The following is a 13,606-nucleotide window of genomic DNA, read 5'->3' as shown; positions in this document are numbered from 1 at the left end:
CAAATCAAAGTTAGGGTAGTCAACAGTGGTCTAGGCCAAAGGTCCCCAATCATGTTGCTATGAGGACTGGTTTCATGGAAAACAATTTTTCCACGGACCTGAGGTGGGAGGGTTGGTTTTGGTATGATTCAAGTGCATTACATTTATTGTGTGCTTTATTTCTATTATTATTATGTTGTAATATGTATTGAAATAATTACACAGTTTACCATAATGTAAAATCAGTGGGAGCCCTGAGCTTGTTTCCCTGTAGCTAGACGGTCCTATCTGGGGGTGATGGGAGACAGTGACAAGTCTTGAGGCATTGGACTCTCATAAGGAGCATGCACCGTAGATCCGTTGCATGCACAGTTCACAATAGGGTTCGTGCTCCTATGAGAATCTAATGCTGCTACTGATATGACAGGAGGCTGAGCTCAGGCAGTACTGTGAGCAGTAGGGAATAGCTGTAAACACAGATACAGCTTCACCCTCCCGCCGCTCACCTGCTGCGGTGCAGCCTTGGTCCTGACAGGCCACAGACTAGTGCCAGCCTGTGGCCCAGGGTTGGGGGATCCCTGATCTAGGCCAGTGTTGGTCCGCTTATTCATGTACCCTCAGTGTATTGTTACTTTTATTTTTTATTGTATTTATTGAGACAGAGTTTCACTCTTGTTGCCCAGGCTGGAGTGCAGTGGTGCAATCTTGGCTCACTGCAACCTCTGCCTCCTGGTTTCAGGCGATTCTCCTGCCTCAGCCTCTCAAGTAGCTGGGATTACAGGCATGTGCTACCATGCCTGGCTAATTTTTTGTATCTTGTAGAGATAGGATTTCACTATGTTGACCAGGCTGGTCTTGAACTCTGACCTCAGGTGATCCATCCACCTCAGCCTCCCTAAGTGTTGGGATTACAGGCATAAGCCACCATGCCTAGTCTGTATTTTTAACCTGATGTCTACCTTTTTAAATCTCAGGTTGAAATACAGAGTTAAAAAAGATAGAATTTATTTTTATTGGGGTAACATATATATAACATTAACCTTTTAAACCACTTTTTAAGTGTACAGTTTAGTGGCATTAAGTACTTTTACATTATTGTGTGATCATCATTACCATCTATTGCCAGAATTTGTCATCCCAAACTGAAGCTCTGTATTCAAATAACCCCCACATACTCCTCTGCCTCTAGCTTCTGGTAACTACTGTTCTGCTTTCTGTCTCTATGAATTTGCCTATTCTAGGTACCTTTTATATGTAGAATATTGCAGCGTTTGTCCTTTTGTGTCTAACAGATCTTCAGGGTTCATGTTGTAGTATGTATTAAAATTTCATTTTTTCCTTTTTTTAAATAGACTTTATTTTTTAGAGAAGTGTTAGGGTCAAAGCAAAATTGAGCAAAAAGCAGAGAGTTCTCATGTACATTGCATGACACGTAGTGACTGGGATATATTCTGAGAAATGTGTCATTAGGTGATACCATCTTGTGAACATCTTAAGGTGTACTGTACTCCCTGCCTCCACACTTGTGTGGCCTGTCAACATCCTGCACCAGAGCGGTACATTTGTTACAGTCAATGAACCTCCATTCTTAATACATCAATACCACCTAAAGTGATACTTGACATTAGGGTTCACTTTTGGTGTTACACATTATGTGAATTTTCATAAATGTATAATGATATGCGTCCACCATTATAATATCATACAGAGTAGTTTCATTGACTAAAAAAAATCCTCTGTGCTCTGCCTAGCTTGTCATCCCTCTCTCCCTCGTAACTCTTGGTGACTACCACCTTTGTTCTTGGTAACCACCAACCTTTTTATTGTCTCCATAGTTTTGCCTTTTTCAGAATATCGTATAGTTGGAGTCATACAGTATATATGCTTTTCAACTGGTTTCTTTCACTTAGCAATATTCATTTTAAGGCTCTTCCATTTCATTTAATGGCTTGATAATTTCTTTACAGTGCTAAATACTATTCCATTGTATTAATACATATACATAACATTTTGTTTATCTGTCAGTGGGCATTTGGGTTTTTTCTTGTCTTTTAGCTGTTGTAAATAATGCTGCTATGAACATTACTCCATTAGTTTATGTACATTTATTGTTTCACCAATACCATCTTGTTTTGCTTATTATAGCTTTCAGTGAGTCTGGAAATGGGGAGTTTGAGTCTTCCAGCTTTGTTTTGCTTTAGTGTTTTGGTTTTTTTTTTTCTTTCTTTCTTTCTTTTTTTTTTTTTTTTTTAATGGTGGGGCCTCCTTATGTTGCCCAGGCTGATTTTGAACTTCTGGGCTCAAGAGATCCTCCTGCCTTGGCCTCCCAAAATGTTGGGATTACAGGCATGAGTCACCATGCCCAGCTTGTTTTGCTTTAGTCTTGTGTTTAGTATTCTGGGTCTGTGGCCTTTCCATATAGACTTCAGAATCAATTTGTCAGCAATTAAATAGCTTGCTAGAACTTTGATTGGAATTGTGTTGAATCTATAGATGAGGAGTAATTATTCCTTAAACTGCTAGAATGATGCAGAACTAGGATTCAGGTTTATCTTAAGACTGGTTTTTACTTCCCTGGGAGAGAAACCTTTAAGGGCCAAGCTTAGGTTAGGGACGTTGTCCGGGCACAGTGGCTCACACAGTAATCCCAGCCCTTTGGGAGGCTGAGGCGGGCAGATCACTTGAGGTCAGGAGTTCGAGACCAGCCTGGCCAACATGGTGAAGCCCCATCTCTACTAAAAATACAAAATTAGCTGGGGGTGGTGGTGTGTTCCTGGAATCCCAGCTACCCAGGAGGCTGAGGTGGGCGGATCATGCCACTGCATTCCAGCCTGGGTGACAGAGCAACACGCTCTCAAAAAAAAAAAAAAAAAAAAAAAAAGAGATGTCTTGGCAGGTCCTAGGCTTTGACTTTTGACTTCCTTTTTTTGTGAAGCCACTAAAAGTTTGCCTTAGTTTTGCAGCTTTTTTCTTTGGAACTGGCAGTTGCCCTCAGGACTAAACCTTGAGTCCTGGAATCTTGCACTTCTAGATCTTTTCAGCAAGATTATAATTATCTATACTACCTTTACTGGAAATTGAAAAATTGAAGCTTCATCAGAGATCTGCCTTCCTCCTAGAATTGTTGGTTGGTATATTTAGTCTTTAAAATTTCTGTATATGTTATTGGAGGAGCAGAAGAAACTCTCTCAGGTTTGCAGATGTACATTGAGACTTTCTGGATCATAATAGATTATGCTGCTTGAGATAAAATTAGGGTAAATTTTTCAAAGCTCTACCTGTGTAGAGGAAGTGTTGCAAGTCCATCCCAGTGTTTATTGTCTCTTTTCTTAATGATAGGACTCCTAATTTTCTTCTGGATGTATCACTACACAAAATAAAAACTAGATTTCCTAGTTTTCTTTGCCACTAGGAGTGGTCATATGGGTCATTTCTATTAAATAGCTCGTACTTCTTCCAGTGTGAGACTTGTACATTGAGCTATTGTTGGCCATCTTCATCTGGAATTGATTAGGATACTTTAGGCTCAACATATCCAATGTAGAATTAATTTCTGAATCTCTCTGCCCCTTTTTCTTCATCATCTCTATCAATTTAATCACTAATGCTAGAATCCTTGATGACTACTACTCCTGTCTCCACCATCTTCAGGCTCATATATTTGTATATATTTAAGCACATTTTAAATGTGGCTAATTTTTGTTCTTTCTAAATGCCCTCCTTCTCCCAGTTCATACCAGTATTGACCCTGGTTCTTGGACTTGCCAACTCTTGCTTGGAGTGCTGTAGTAGCCGTTGGAGTGCTGTAGTAGCCCCACAACTGCTTGTTTATAGCCTGTAACTCTGATTTTCCCCTTTGTATCGACGCAATCAGCTCTCTGAAGGAAGTTTGCGACCATGTTACTCCCTTGCTTATAGAATTAATTCTGATGTCCTTAGCCTCTGGCTCTTTATAATCTGGTTCCATTTTACCTTTCCAGTCTCATTTGTCATTCCTGGTCTTATATTTGATGCTCGATAATGCCAGATTTCTTTTATTTCCCTTCTCATATATTTGTGGTTCCTTACTACTGTGTCCTTGCTCAAGCCTAACTGGGATTAATCTTTTCCTTTAAAGTCGATTGGATTGGCTGGGCACGGTGGCTCATGCCTGTAATCCCAGCACTTTGGGAGGCTGTGGCGGGCAGATCACAAGGTCAGGAGATTGAGACCATCCTGGCTAACATGGTGAAATCCCATCTCTACTAAAAATACAAAAAATTAGCCGGGCATGGTGGCATGCACCTGTAATCCCACACTCAAGAGGATGAGGCAGGAGAATCGCTTGAACCTGGGAGGACAGAAGTTGCAGTGAGCCAAGATCATGCCACTGCACTCCAGCCTGGGAGACAGAGTTGAGACTTCATCTCAAAAAAAAAAATTGATTGGCTTGTGATATTTATGGCTTTAGTTAACTTTACATTTTTATGTTTTGTTTTTAGTGTAGGGTCTCTCTTTTGTTGCCCAGGTTGGTGTGCAGTTGTGTGATCATAGCTCACTGTAACCTCAAACTCCTGGGCTTAAGTGATGTTCCTACCTCAGTCTCCTGAGTAGTTAGGACTATAGGCACTTGTCAGCATGCCTGACTAATTTTATTATTTTTTTGAGATGGAGTTTTGCTCCTGTTGCCCAGCTGCAGTGCAATGGCACAATCTTGGCTCACTGCAACCTCTGCCTCCTGGGTTCAAGTGATTCTCCTGCCTCAGCCTCCCAGGTAGCTGGGATTACAGGCATATGCCACCATACCTGGCTAATTTTTTTGTGTATTTAGTAGAGATGGGTTTTCACCATGTTGGTTAGGCTGGTCTTGAACTCCTGACCTCAGGTGATCCACCTACCTCGGCTTCCCAAAGTGTCGGGATTACAGGTAAGCCCCTGTGTCCGGCCTTAATTTTCTTTTTATTTTCTGGAGAGATGGAGTCTCGCGGTGTTTCCTAGGCTAGTCTCTTAACTCCTAGCCTTAAGCAGTGTTCCTAGTTCATCTTCCCAAAACACTGGGATTACAGGCATGGGCCACCATGCTCAGCCAGCTTTATGTTTTTGAAACATGAAAGAAATAAGCTCTGCTGTTGAATATACTACAGTCTGAAATGAGTATGTTTAAGTTGCAAATTTCGTTTTTATTTAAATACTTGAGGTTTTTTGAAATTGTGTTTTGTTTGGCTAGAGTGAATAAACTGATGTTCATATGTGAATTATAAAATTCTTTCAAATCAGTGCTTACCTGGATATGTCTCCCCATTACACATGTGAGAAAGTTATGGCCAGGAAGGACTAGTGATTCTTTTAAGTCAGATGATAAGTTAAAAGCAGAACCAAGATCTACTGTGATTTCCATCCAGATATAAGTATCTCCTTTAAAAGAAATCAGGTGTGTCAGGGTTTTTAAGTCTTATCTTTCAAGTCCCCAAGCAAAACATAAGGGCATTTACATTTTGTGTGAATAGCACCTTGAGTAATGAATTGAGCTGTATACACTCTAATTTATACCTTCTTTGAACAACTCTGATTCCATAATGAAATGGTTTATTTATAGAACTGTGGCCTAAATCTTGTTTATGTACTTATCTACTTGCCATCTATTAATTCTAGAAGGGAATTTTTAAAAAATCCACTGATAGGTTATTTTAAGTATCCTAATGAAGCAGGCATGGTAGATGTAACACTTTATAGATGTGTGTGTCTTTGTTTGTTTCTAGCATCAAGCATTGCACAGTTCTCTCCAATAACATAGATCATCTCTTACTGAATTTAACACTGTCTGATATCATGGTCTCCCTGGCAAATGCCACAACTTTGCAAAAGGATTGCAGTTGGATAGAAATGATAAGGAAATTTGTAACAGAGACCCTTGAAGATGGCTCTAGGCTAAATAGTAAGCAACTGAACAGATTGCTTGGAGTATCCTGGAGGCTAATGCAAATACAACCAAACAGAGGTACGTGATGCTACTTTGCCCTCATTTAAGAGTAGAGCTCTTACGTATGCTATTTTAAGGTCTAGCTTTGAAATGACGACTTCTAAACATTCCATGTAGTCAGGCTAATTATATTCGAGCTATAAAAGGTAGCTACTGTCTACTTGAACACTAAAATTGTTTATGGCTCAGAGTATCTCTAAGTGGGTAGGTCTACTCTGAAGCAAATTGATAAAGATTTCTACCATCTTCTGATCTAGTTTGACTAGAAATTGAGAACTTTTCCCTTTGATTCATATGGAATGAATCTTCCCTGTCTCTCTACCTTTCTTTTAGCTTGAAGTTAAGTTATATTAAGTCAGTTTTAGAGTGACTTTGATTCAAAACAAAGCTTTCCTGTTTGGTTCCCATCTAAATCGTGTTTCTAATATCTTGTTTTTTGTTGTTCCTAGGTTTGTTCTTAAGAAAATTTATAGTGTAGCTACTGATTGGTTTGACATTTTTATTAAGCCATTGCTGTAGGACTTCAATGGAAGTTGTCAGTTTGTGGCTAAAATTGGCTTTGCCATAGGAGCAAAGTAAAGTCCTTCTGTGCATTCAGAGGAATTTGGGGACTGTTAAAGAAACCTTTTTTTATTCATATGCAAGTTGTTTTCTTTCTGTTTATAGAGGACACAGAGACTCTTATTAAGGCAGTTTATACATTATATCAGCAGAGGGGCCTTATCCTTCCAGTTCGAACTTTGTTATTGAAGTTTTTCAGTAAAATCTATCAGACAGAAGAACTGAGATCTTGTAGATTCAGGTAAAATCTTGTTATTTTTCCTTTCTTTTTCTCTTGCTGAGTTTTTCTGTAGTTTGTTTAAATATTTAAATAATTTTAGAGAGATTAAATCTTTGGAGAAGTTTATTCTTTTTAATCCTACTTGCTTGCATTTAAGAAATGATACAAAATTTTATAAGAAGCCTACATAATAGTGCCAGTAAACGTTATGCCCATATTTGAACAAATAAAAGACTGCTTAGGCGTACATTTCTACCTGCCCACTTGCAGCTAAGGAACAGTTGTAACAACCTCAGCCTCTTCTCTTTCCTTAAAAATTATGGAGGTTGAATTTCTAGCCATTAGTGACATATTGAGGCATATAGGATAAGAGTGAGGGCAGTAGAAAATGAGAAAGTTTCTGGCCTAGCTTGGTGCTATCAGAGAGACAACAAAAGAGTGCAACTCAGGAATTTTTCAGTAAGGCAAATTTGAGGTTTATTTGATACAGGTCAGAAATGTTTGAGAGGAAGATGAAGATTTGGGATACCTCAACATACATAGGTAGCTGTAACATTCTAGTATTTACTTTAAGCCAGTACTTTACATAACCTCAGTAATTTTCATACTGCTACTGTGAGGTAGATACTGTTAGCTCCCATTTTACAGAAGGAAGCAGAAAATAAATAAATTGGTGAGTATTACGTAGCTAATGTGTAGTAGAGCTGAGACTTAAGTTCAGGTCTGTCTTGACAGCAGAGTCCATGATAGAATCATCAATCTCTCAGGGGACCTAGTAAAAATGTTTACTATAAGACATTTGCACTCTACCAAGTTTTCTCAAGGAATAAAATAGCACAAGTTTGAAGCCATTTTGTGTCGAAGCAACTTACGGTGAATGTGTTGTACATTTGTTAATATACAGTAACACCAGTTAGGATAAATAGTTCAGTTAAGTGTCTTTATCCTTCAAAATAAAAATATAATATATATATATTGCCCCCAATTAAATTAATTTAGTGGGTAAAGCCTTGGAAGATGATGCTGGCATCTTGTAGGTTCTCAAATGTTTAAATGAATAATGTATTATTATTTGTACATAATTAGTCACTTTGTGATGTGTTGGTTTAAATTTTTTTTTGTTGTTTAAATTATTTTCCTTGTCTTTAAGAATTACATTTTATTCTTCCTTGGTCTTTCTAAGATATCGTAGTAAAGTGTTATCCCGTTGGCTGGCTGGTTTACCGTTGCAACTTGCTCATCTTGGCTCCCGAAATCCTGAGCTCTCCACACAGCTTATTGATATCATTCATACTGCTGCAGCACGAGCAAATAAAGAATTACTGAAGAGTTTACAAGCTACCGCCCTCCGAATTTATGGTAAGAGTTTGTTTATTTAATGGTGTAGGTAGTCATTGGTCCACCCTGATATACAAAAGAAGTTTTTAAGAGGCGCTCTGTAGGTTTGCCTGTCAGTTAGTCTAAATTAGTGATGCCATTGCCAAAACAAAACATCAGCCAGTAAATTCATTTTCAGTAGTATTATTTATTAGAATATAAAAGGTTAATGATTCTAGATGCTTATTACATTCTTAAATTGTCTTTCAAACTACTTGCTATTCATAAATTCAAAACTAATCTGATACTTAAAAATTCCTTTGGCAAGACATATCTTTATTATTTAATCATAATGAATATCTTGTATGACTTTATATTCTTTATTCTGGAACTGACAAGTAATACTTTAAGCAAAATTATTAAAACATAACTGGGATGTATGTATGTATATAATTATGGAGATATAATTCACATACCATAAAATTCACTGTTTTACAATGTACAGTTCAATGAATTTTTAAAAATATATTCCTGGCCGGGCGTGGTGGCTCACACCTATAATCCCAGCACTTTGGGAGGCCAAGACTGGTGGATCATGACGTCAGGAATTCAAGACTGGCCTGACCAACATGGTGAAACCCTGCCTCTACTAAAGATACAAAAATTAGCTGGGCTTGGTGGTGTGTGCCTGTAATCCCAGCTACTCAGGAGGCTGAGGCAGGAGAATCGCTTGAACCCGGGAGGTGGAGATTGCAGTGAGCCGAGATTATGCCATTGTACTCCAGCCTGGGCAACAAGAGTGAGACTCTGTCTCAAAAAAAAAAAAAAAAGAAATAAAAAAATACGTTCCTAAGATTGTGCAACTCTCACCACTATCTAATTCCAAAACATTTTTGTCACTCCAAAAATAAATTTGTACTGATAAGTAGTTTAGCCTTATTCCTTCCTTCCCTCAGCCCTTGAAAATCACTTACCTACTTTCTGTCTATATGGATCTGCCTATCGTGGATATTTCTTATAAGTGGAATTATATAACATGGGGCCTTTTGTGTCTGGCTTGTTTCACTTAGCATAATATTTTCAAGATTTATCCATGTTGCAGCAAGTATCAATACTTTATTCCTTTTTATTGTTGAGTAGTATTTCATTGTGTGGATATGCCACAGGTATTTACCCATTTGTCTAGTGATGAACATTTGAGTGGTTTCCACTTTTGTGGGTTATAGTTTTAAATATGTATCTTTCAATATTGGTCATATATATGTAGGTGTATATATATATATACACACACAGCAAACAAACTCTTTTACCATAAGTCAGGTTGATGTTATAATTGTCACTGTTTAACAAAATTGCTTGTTTTCTTTGTACCCAATCTCTTTTCCTCTTTACTCCCATGAAAGTTTTTATTTCCAAAAAGACACTTGGATATTAAATCTTTAAATAAATTATGTTTGGTGTTTTGTGCAGTAGCATAACAAGCTGTGCATATGTGCCTTATGATAGTAATATAATTATGCTTTTAAGTAATGGATATTTAGCATAAAATGTTAGCCTATAATTCAATGGAAGTCATTGATCTGCTTTATCATAGTTGATTTTAATATGTCTGTCCACCTCACTAGATCCACAAGAAGGCACTGTGGTGGTTCTCCCTGCAGACTCTCAGCAGCGTTTGGTTCAGCTTGTATATTTCCTACCCAATCTGCCTACTGATTTGCTTTCTCGGTTAAGTCGTTGCTGTATTATGGGAAGACTCAGTTCAAGTTTGGCTGCCATGCTTATCGGGATACTGCACATGAGGTAGCATGCTCAAGTGAGCTATATTTGAAGTGTATAATCTCCCCCTTTTACTGGTAATTTGTGAATTACGGAAGGCTTTTGAAGTCACATACACTACATTACTTCATTTACTCTTAATGCAACAATTACAACTCTGTTGATATCAGTATGTAGAGTAAGTTCATAAGAGTAAGACTGTTTCAAGTTACTTGTTTAATGATTTTTATTAGGTTGGAATAAGGGTTGAAATGGAATTTTCAAAAGTGTGCATAATAAGGGATTTTTTGGTAGGTAAGAGTGTCCTACTTCAAACCTTTGTTGTTATGGAATTGGAATACAGATGAATTTAATGTCACTGGCGAATTAAATAAGCTCGTGAACTGAGACCAGGAATCACCTGTAATCTCTCACTTTTTTTTTCTGGTGGTTTAATAAATGTAAAATTTACCATTTTAACCTTTCTTAAAAAGTTTTAATATTTTAAGAGATGAGGTCTCACTCTATTGCCCACATTCGAGTGCAGTGGCATGATCATAGCTAACTGCAGCCTTGAAGGCTTGGGGTCAAGAGATCCTCCACCTTGGCCTCCCAAGTAGCTAGCTCTACATGCCATTTTCCATAGTGGCTGTGCTGTTTTACTCTGAAAGGTTTTATATTGTTTGTGTTGGAAGTATCCTTGTATATATATCTTCAGTCATAATATTTTAGTATTCTGCAGTGTTACTGGTTGTGGCTCATGGGAAGGGTCTGATGTGGTTTTAGGCCACATCAAAAAAAAAAAAAAAAAAAAAAAGAAATCTAGGCTGCAGTTGAAAAGTTGTTGTCTAGATCCCCTATCTCAGGTAATTAAGGGTAGCTTACTCTTAGTAGGCTTTCTTCATACCAGTATAGGACAGACATTTGGCTCTGTTCACTGGAGGTGTGCTTCATAACTGACAATAAAGTTTCCTTTTACCAAAGTAGAGAGCAAAACATATAAATAGAATATCGTTTGTATTTAAAAATTCAAGATTTCGGTTTTTTCTTTTTCTTCCTTTTTTTGAGATGGAGTCTCGCTCTGTTGCTAGGCTGGAGTGCAATAGTGTGATATCGGCTCGCTGCAACCTCCACCTCCCAGGTTCAATCCATTCTTCTGCCTCAGCCTCCTGAGTAGCTGGAATTACAGGCACGTGCCACCACACCCAGCTCATTTTTGTTTTTTAGTATAAACAGGGTTTCACCATGTTGGTCGGGATGGTCCCAATATCTTGACCTCATGATTCACCTGCCTCGGCCTCCTGACGTGCTAGGATTACAGGCGTGAGCCACTGCTCCCAGCCTCTTTCTTTGTTGTATATGCACATTTGAGGGGCCTGATCATATTTTAAAAGAATTTTAAATATTGATTAGTTTCTCACGTTTTTAGAGATGAAGAAACCTTTGTTTCATGTAAGCAAAATGCTAGGCCTTTTAAAAATTAAATGTTTTTTTCTATAATTTAAGAGGTTTTTTATTTGACTTCCAGTAGAGGGCACTCTGTTCTTTGGATGTAACTTAACATTCAGTTCAGTTCCATCACCCTTTCAATTTCTTGAAATTGATTCTCCTTGGAAGATGCATTTGATGTCTTCATCAACATCTGTTCGCTTATGTTTAGTAACTTCTGTCAATGATGTTTTTTAAAATTTTTAATTTTTTAATTTTTTTTTTTAACTTTTTGTGGAGATTTGTGGCAAGAGTTGGGGGAAAATATATTAATTTTACAAATATTGATAATATGGACTTGTAATTAAACGATTTTCATTATAGTTAAAAGTACCAAATTAAATTTTAATTTTAGTGTTTGTACAGAATCTATTAGTAGACTTCTCTCTATATAGGTATATTATTACCACCTCTCTTTTTTTTTTTTTTTTTTTTTGAAGTGGAGTTTTGCTTTTGTTGCCCAGGCTGGAGTGCAGTGGCGGGATCTCAGCTCACTGCAACCTCTGCCTCCCAGGATCAAGCGATTCTCCCGCCTCAGCTGCCTGAGTAACTGGGATTACAGGCATGTGCTACCACGCCTGGCTAATTTTGTATTTTTAGTAGAGATGGGGTTTCTCCATGTTCGTCAGGCTGGTCTCGAACTCTCCTGACCTCAGGTGATCTGCCTATGTTGGCCTCCCAAAGTGCTGGAATTACAGACATGAGCCACTGCCCCTGCCCAAGTAGTCCCTTTTTAAAAAGAATACAAAATTTCAGCCTTCTTGAGCCCATGGCACTATCATTTTATCCCTTTTCGTAGGGTCATAATTTAAAACTGGCCAGGTGTGGTGGCTCACGCCTGTAAGCCCAGTACTTTGGGAGGCTGAGGCGGGCAGAACACCTTGAGGTCAGGAGTTTGAGACCAGCAAGAGCAATGTGGTGAAACCCCCTCTCTTCTAAAAATTCAAAAATAGCTGGACGTGGTGGCTTGTGCGTGTAATCCCAGCTACTCAGGAGACTAAGGCAGGAGAATTGCTTGAACCCAGAAGGCGGAGGTTGTAGTGAGCTGAGATTGTCCCGCTGCACTCCAACCTGGGTGACAGAGGGAGACTCTTAAAAAAAAGACTAAGTTTAGTTCATTCAGACATATGTTGGGTTACTTCATATCTTTAGTTTTCTCTTTATAATACCTTGTCTTCTTGACCATGACTATAAAATAGCCCATTGAAAAATTATTTCCCACTTAACACTCTTATAATGTTACTTCTCAGTCCCATGCATCGTGTGCACTGCTGCCAGATTAAATTTTCTGAAATACTCCTTTACTCATTGCTGATTTTTATCTTGTCACGTTAATTGGTCTGTGAGATCAAGTTTAACTCAATTTTTGTAGTTCCGATGCCTTGCCATCTCTGTTAAAGCATTTGTCTAATGGCAGGACATGTACCACATAAGCAGGGATTCCATGTGTTAATAACCCATCAGCTAGAAATCGTTCGTGTTTATTTTCTCTCAGCTTTTCAAAAATGTGTTTAGAATTGCTGTCTCTACCTTTTTACCAACCAATTACAGTATTTTAGAATCTGACATTTTCCTCATACCATTCTACTTGTGGTGTTCCATAGCAATATCCAGTGGCCTTTTCTCAGTTCTTACCCCTCTACCCCGGTTTATTTATAGCCAGATTGGGGGAACATAAAGCATAAATATGGAAAGATGCTCTTTGGTGTTATATAAAATCTCTGAGGAAGGAGAGATTGACTTGCGTTAAGAAGTTGGTTTGGGTTTTAAATAGGGTGAATATAAATATGACCTGGTCTGCTGGGAACAGTTCCATTTTACTCCTTTTGGCCCAGCATAATTAGCGCCAGCACCCTCTTTTACTCGCAGAAGTGTTCAGGCTTGGAAAGTGTGTATGGTTTTAATAGTTTTAAAGAAAGTGTGATATATTGCTTGTCATTTATCACTTTTCACAAGGTCAGAATTTTAAATAGGCTGTTAAATAAGTTTGCTCCCCTTTTGGCCACTGGATGGCACAATTGTTTCCTGTTTTTATTGGGTTCAAGAGGATAATTGTTTTCTAACCCCTATTTTGTACTTCTTTCTGTTGAGCATCTATGCTTTTTATAACCCCTTTAGCTTGTGCTGTTGCCTTCATAAACCTTTGCTTATCACGTGGGAATGATACTCAAGAAAAGTGTTTTTGCTATTTTACGTCTGTCCCCTCCTTAAGAATATTAATAAGGCCAATCCCAGCACTTTGGGAGGCCGAGGTGGGCAGATTACCTGAGGTCAGGAATTCAAGACCAGCCTGGTCAACGTGGTGAAACCCTGTCTCTACTAAA

General features: G+C 38.2%; 1 protein-coding gene across 3 annotated transcripts in view; it reads left to right on the top strand.

Moving 5' to 3' along the window:
• The window catches only part of TEX10 (testis expressed 10), a 49,878-nt gene that overhangs the window by 15,550 nt on the left and 20,722 nt on the right, over nt 1-13,606 (top strand). For all 3 annotated transcript variants that reach the window (XM_032240197.1, XM_032240195.1, XM_032240196.1), the window contains 4 exons: nt 5,718-5,956; nt 6,605-6,740; nt 7,903-8,078; nt 9,662-9,839. In XM_032240197.1, coding sequence (XP_032096088.1) covers nt 5,718-5,956; nt 6,605-6,740; nt 7,903-8,078; nt 9,662-9,839 — 729 coding nt within the window. The remainder of the gene's footprint in view (nt 1-5,717; nt 5,957-6,604; nt 6,741-7,902; nt 8,079-9,661; nt 9,840-13,606) is intronic.

The sequence above is a fragment of the Sapajus apella genome, unplaced genomic scaffold (assembly GCF_009761245.1).
Source record: "Sapajus apella isolate SASKATOON/1434 unplaced genomic scaffold, GSC_monkey_1.0 scaffold46, whole genome shotgun sequence".
In the NCBI taxonomy this organism is placed as follows: domain Eukaryota; kingdom Metazoa; phylum Chordata; class Mammalia; order Primates; family Cebidae; genus Sapajus; species Sapajus apella.
The sequence above is the reverse complement of the archived record's forward strand: the minus strand, read 5'-3'. Positions and strand labels throughout refer to the sequence as shown.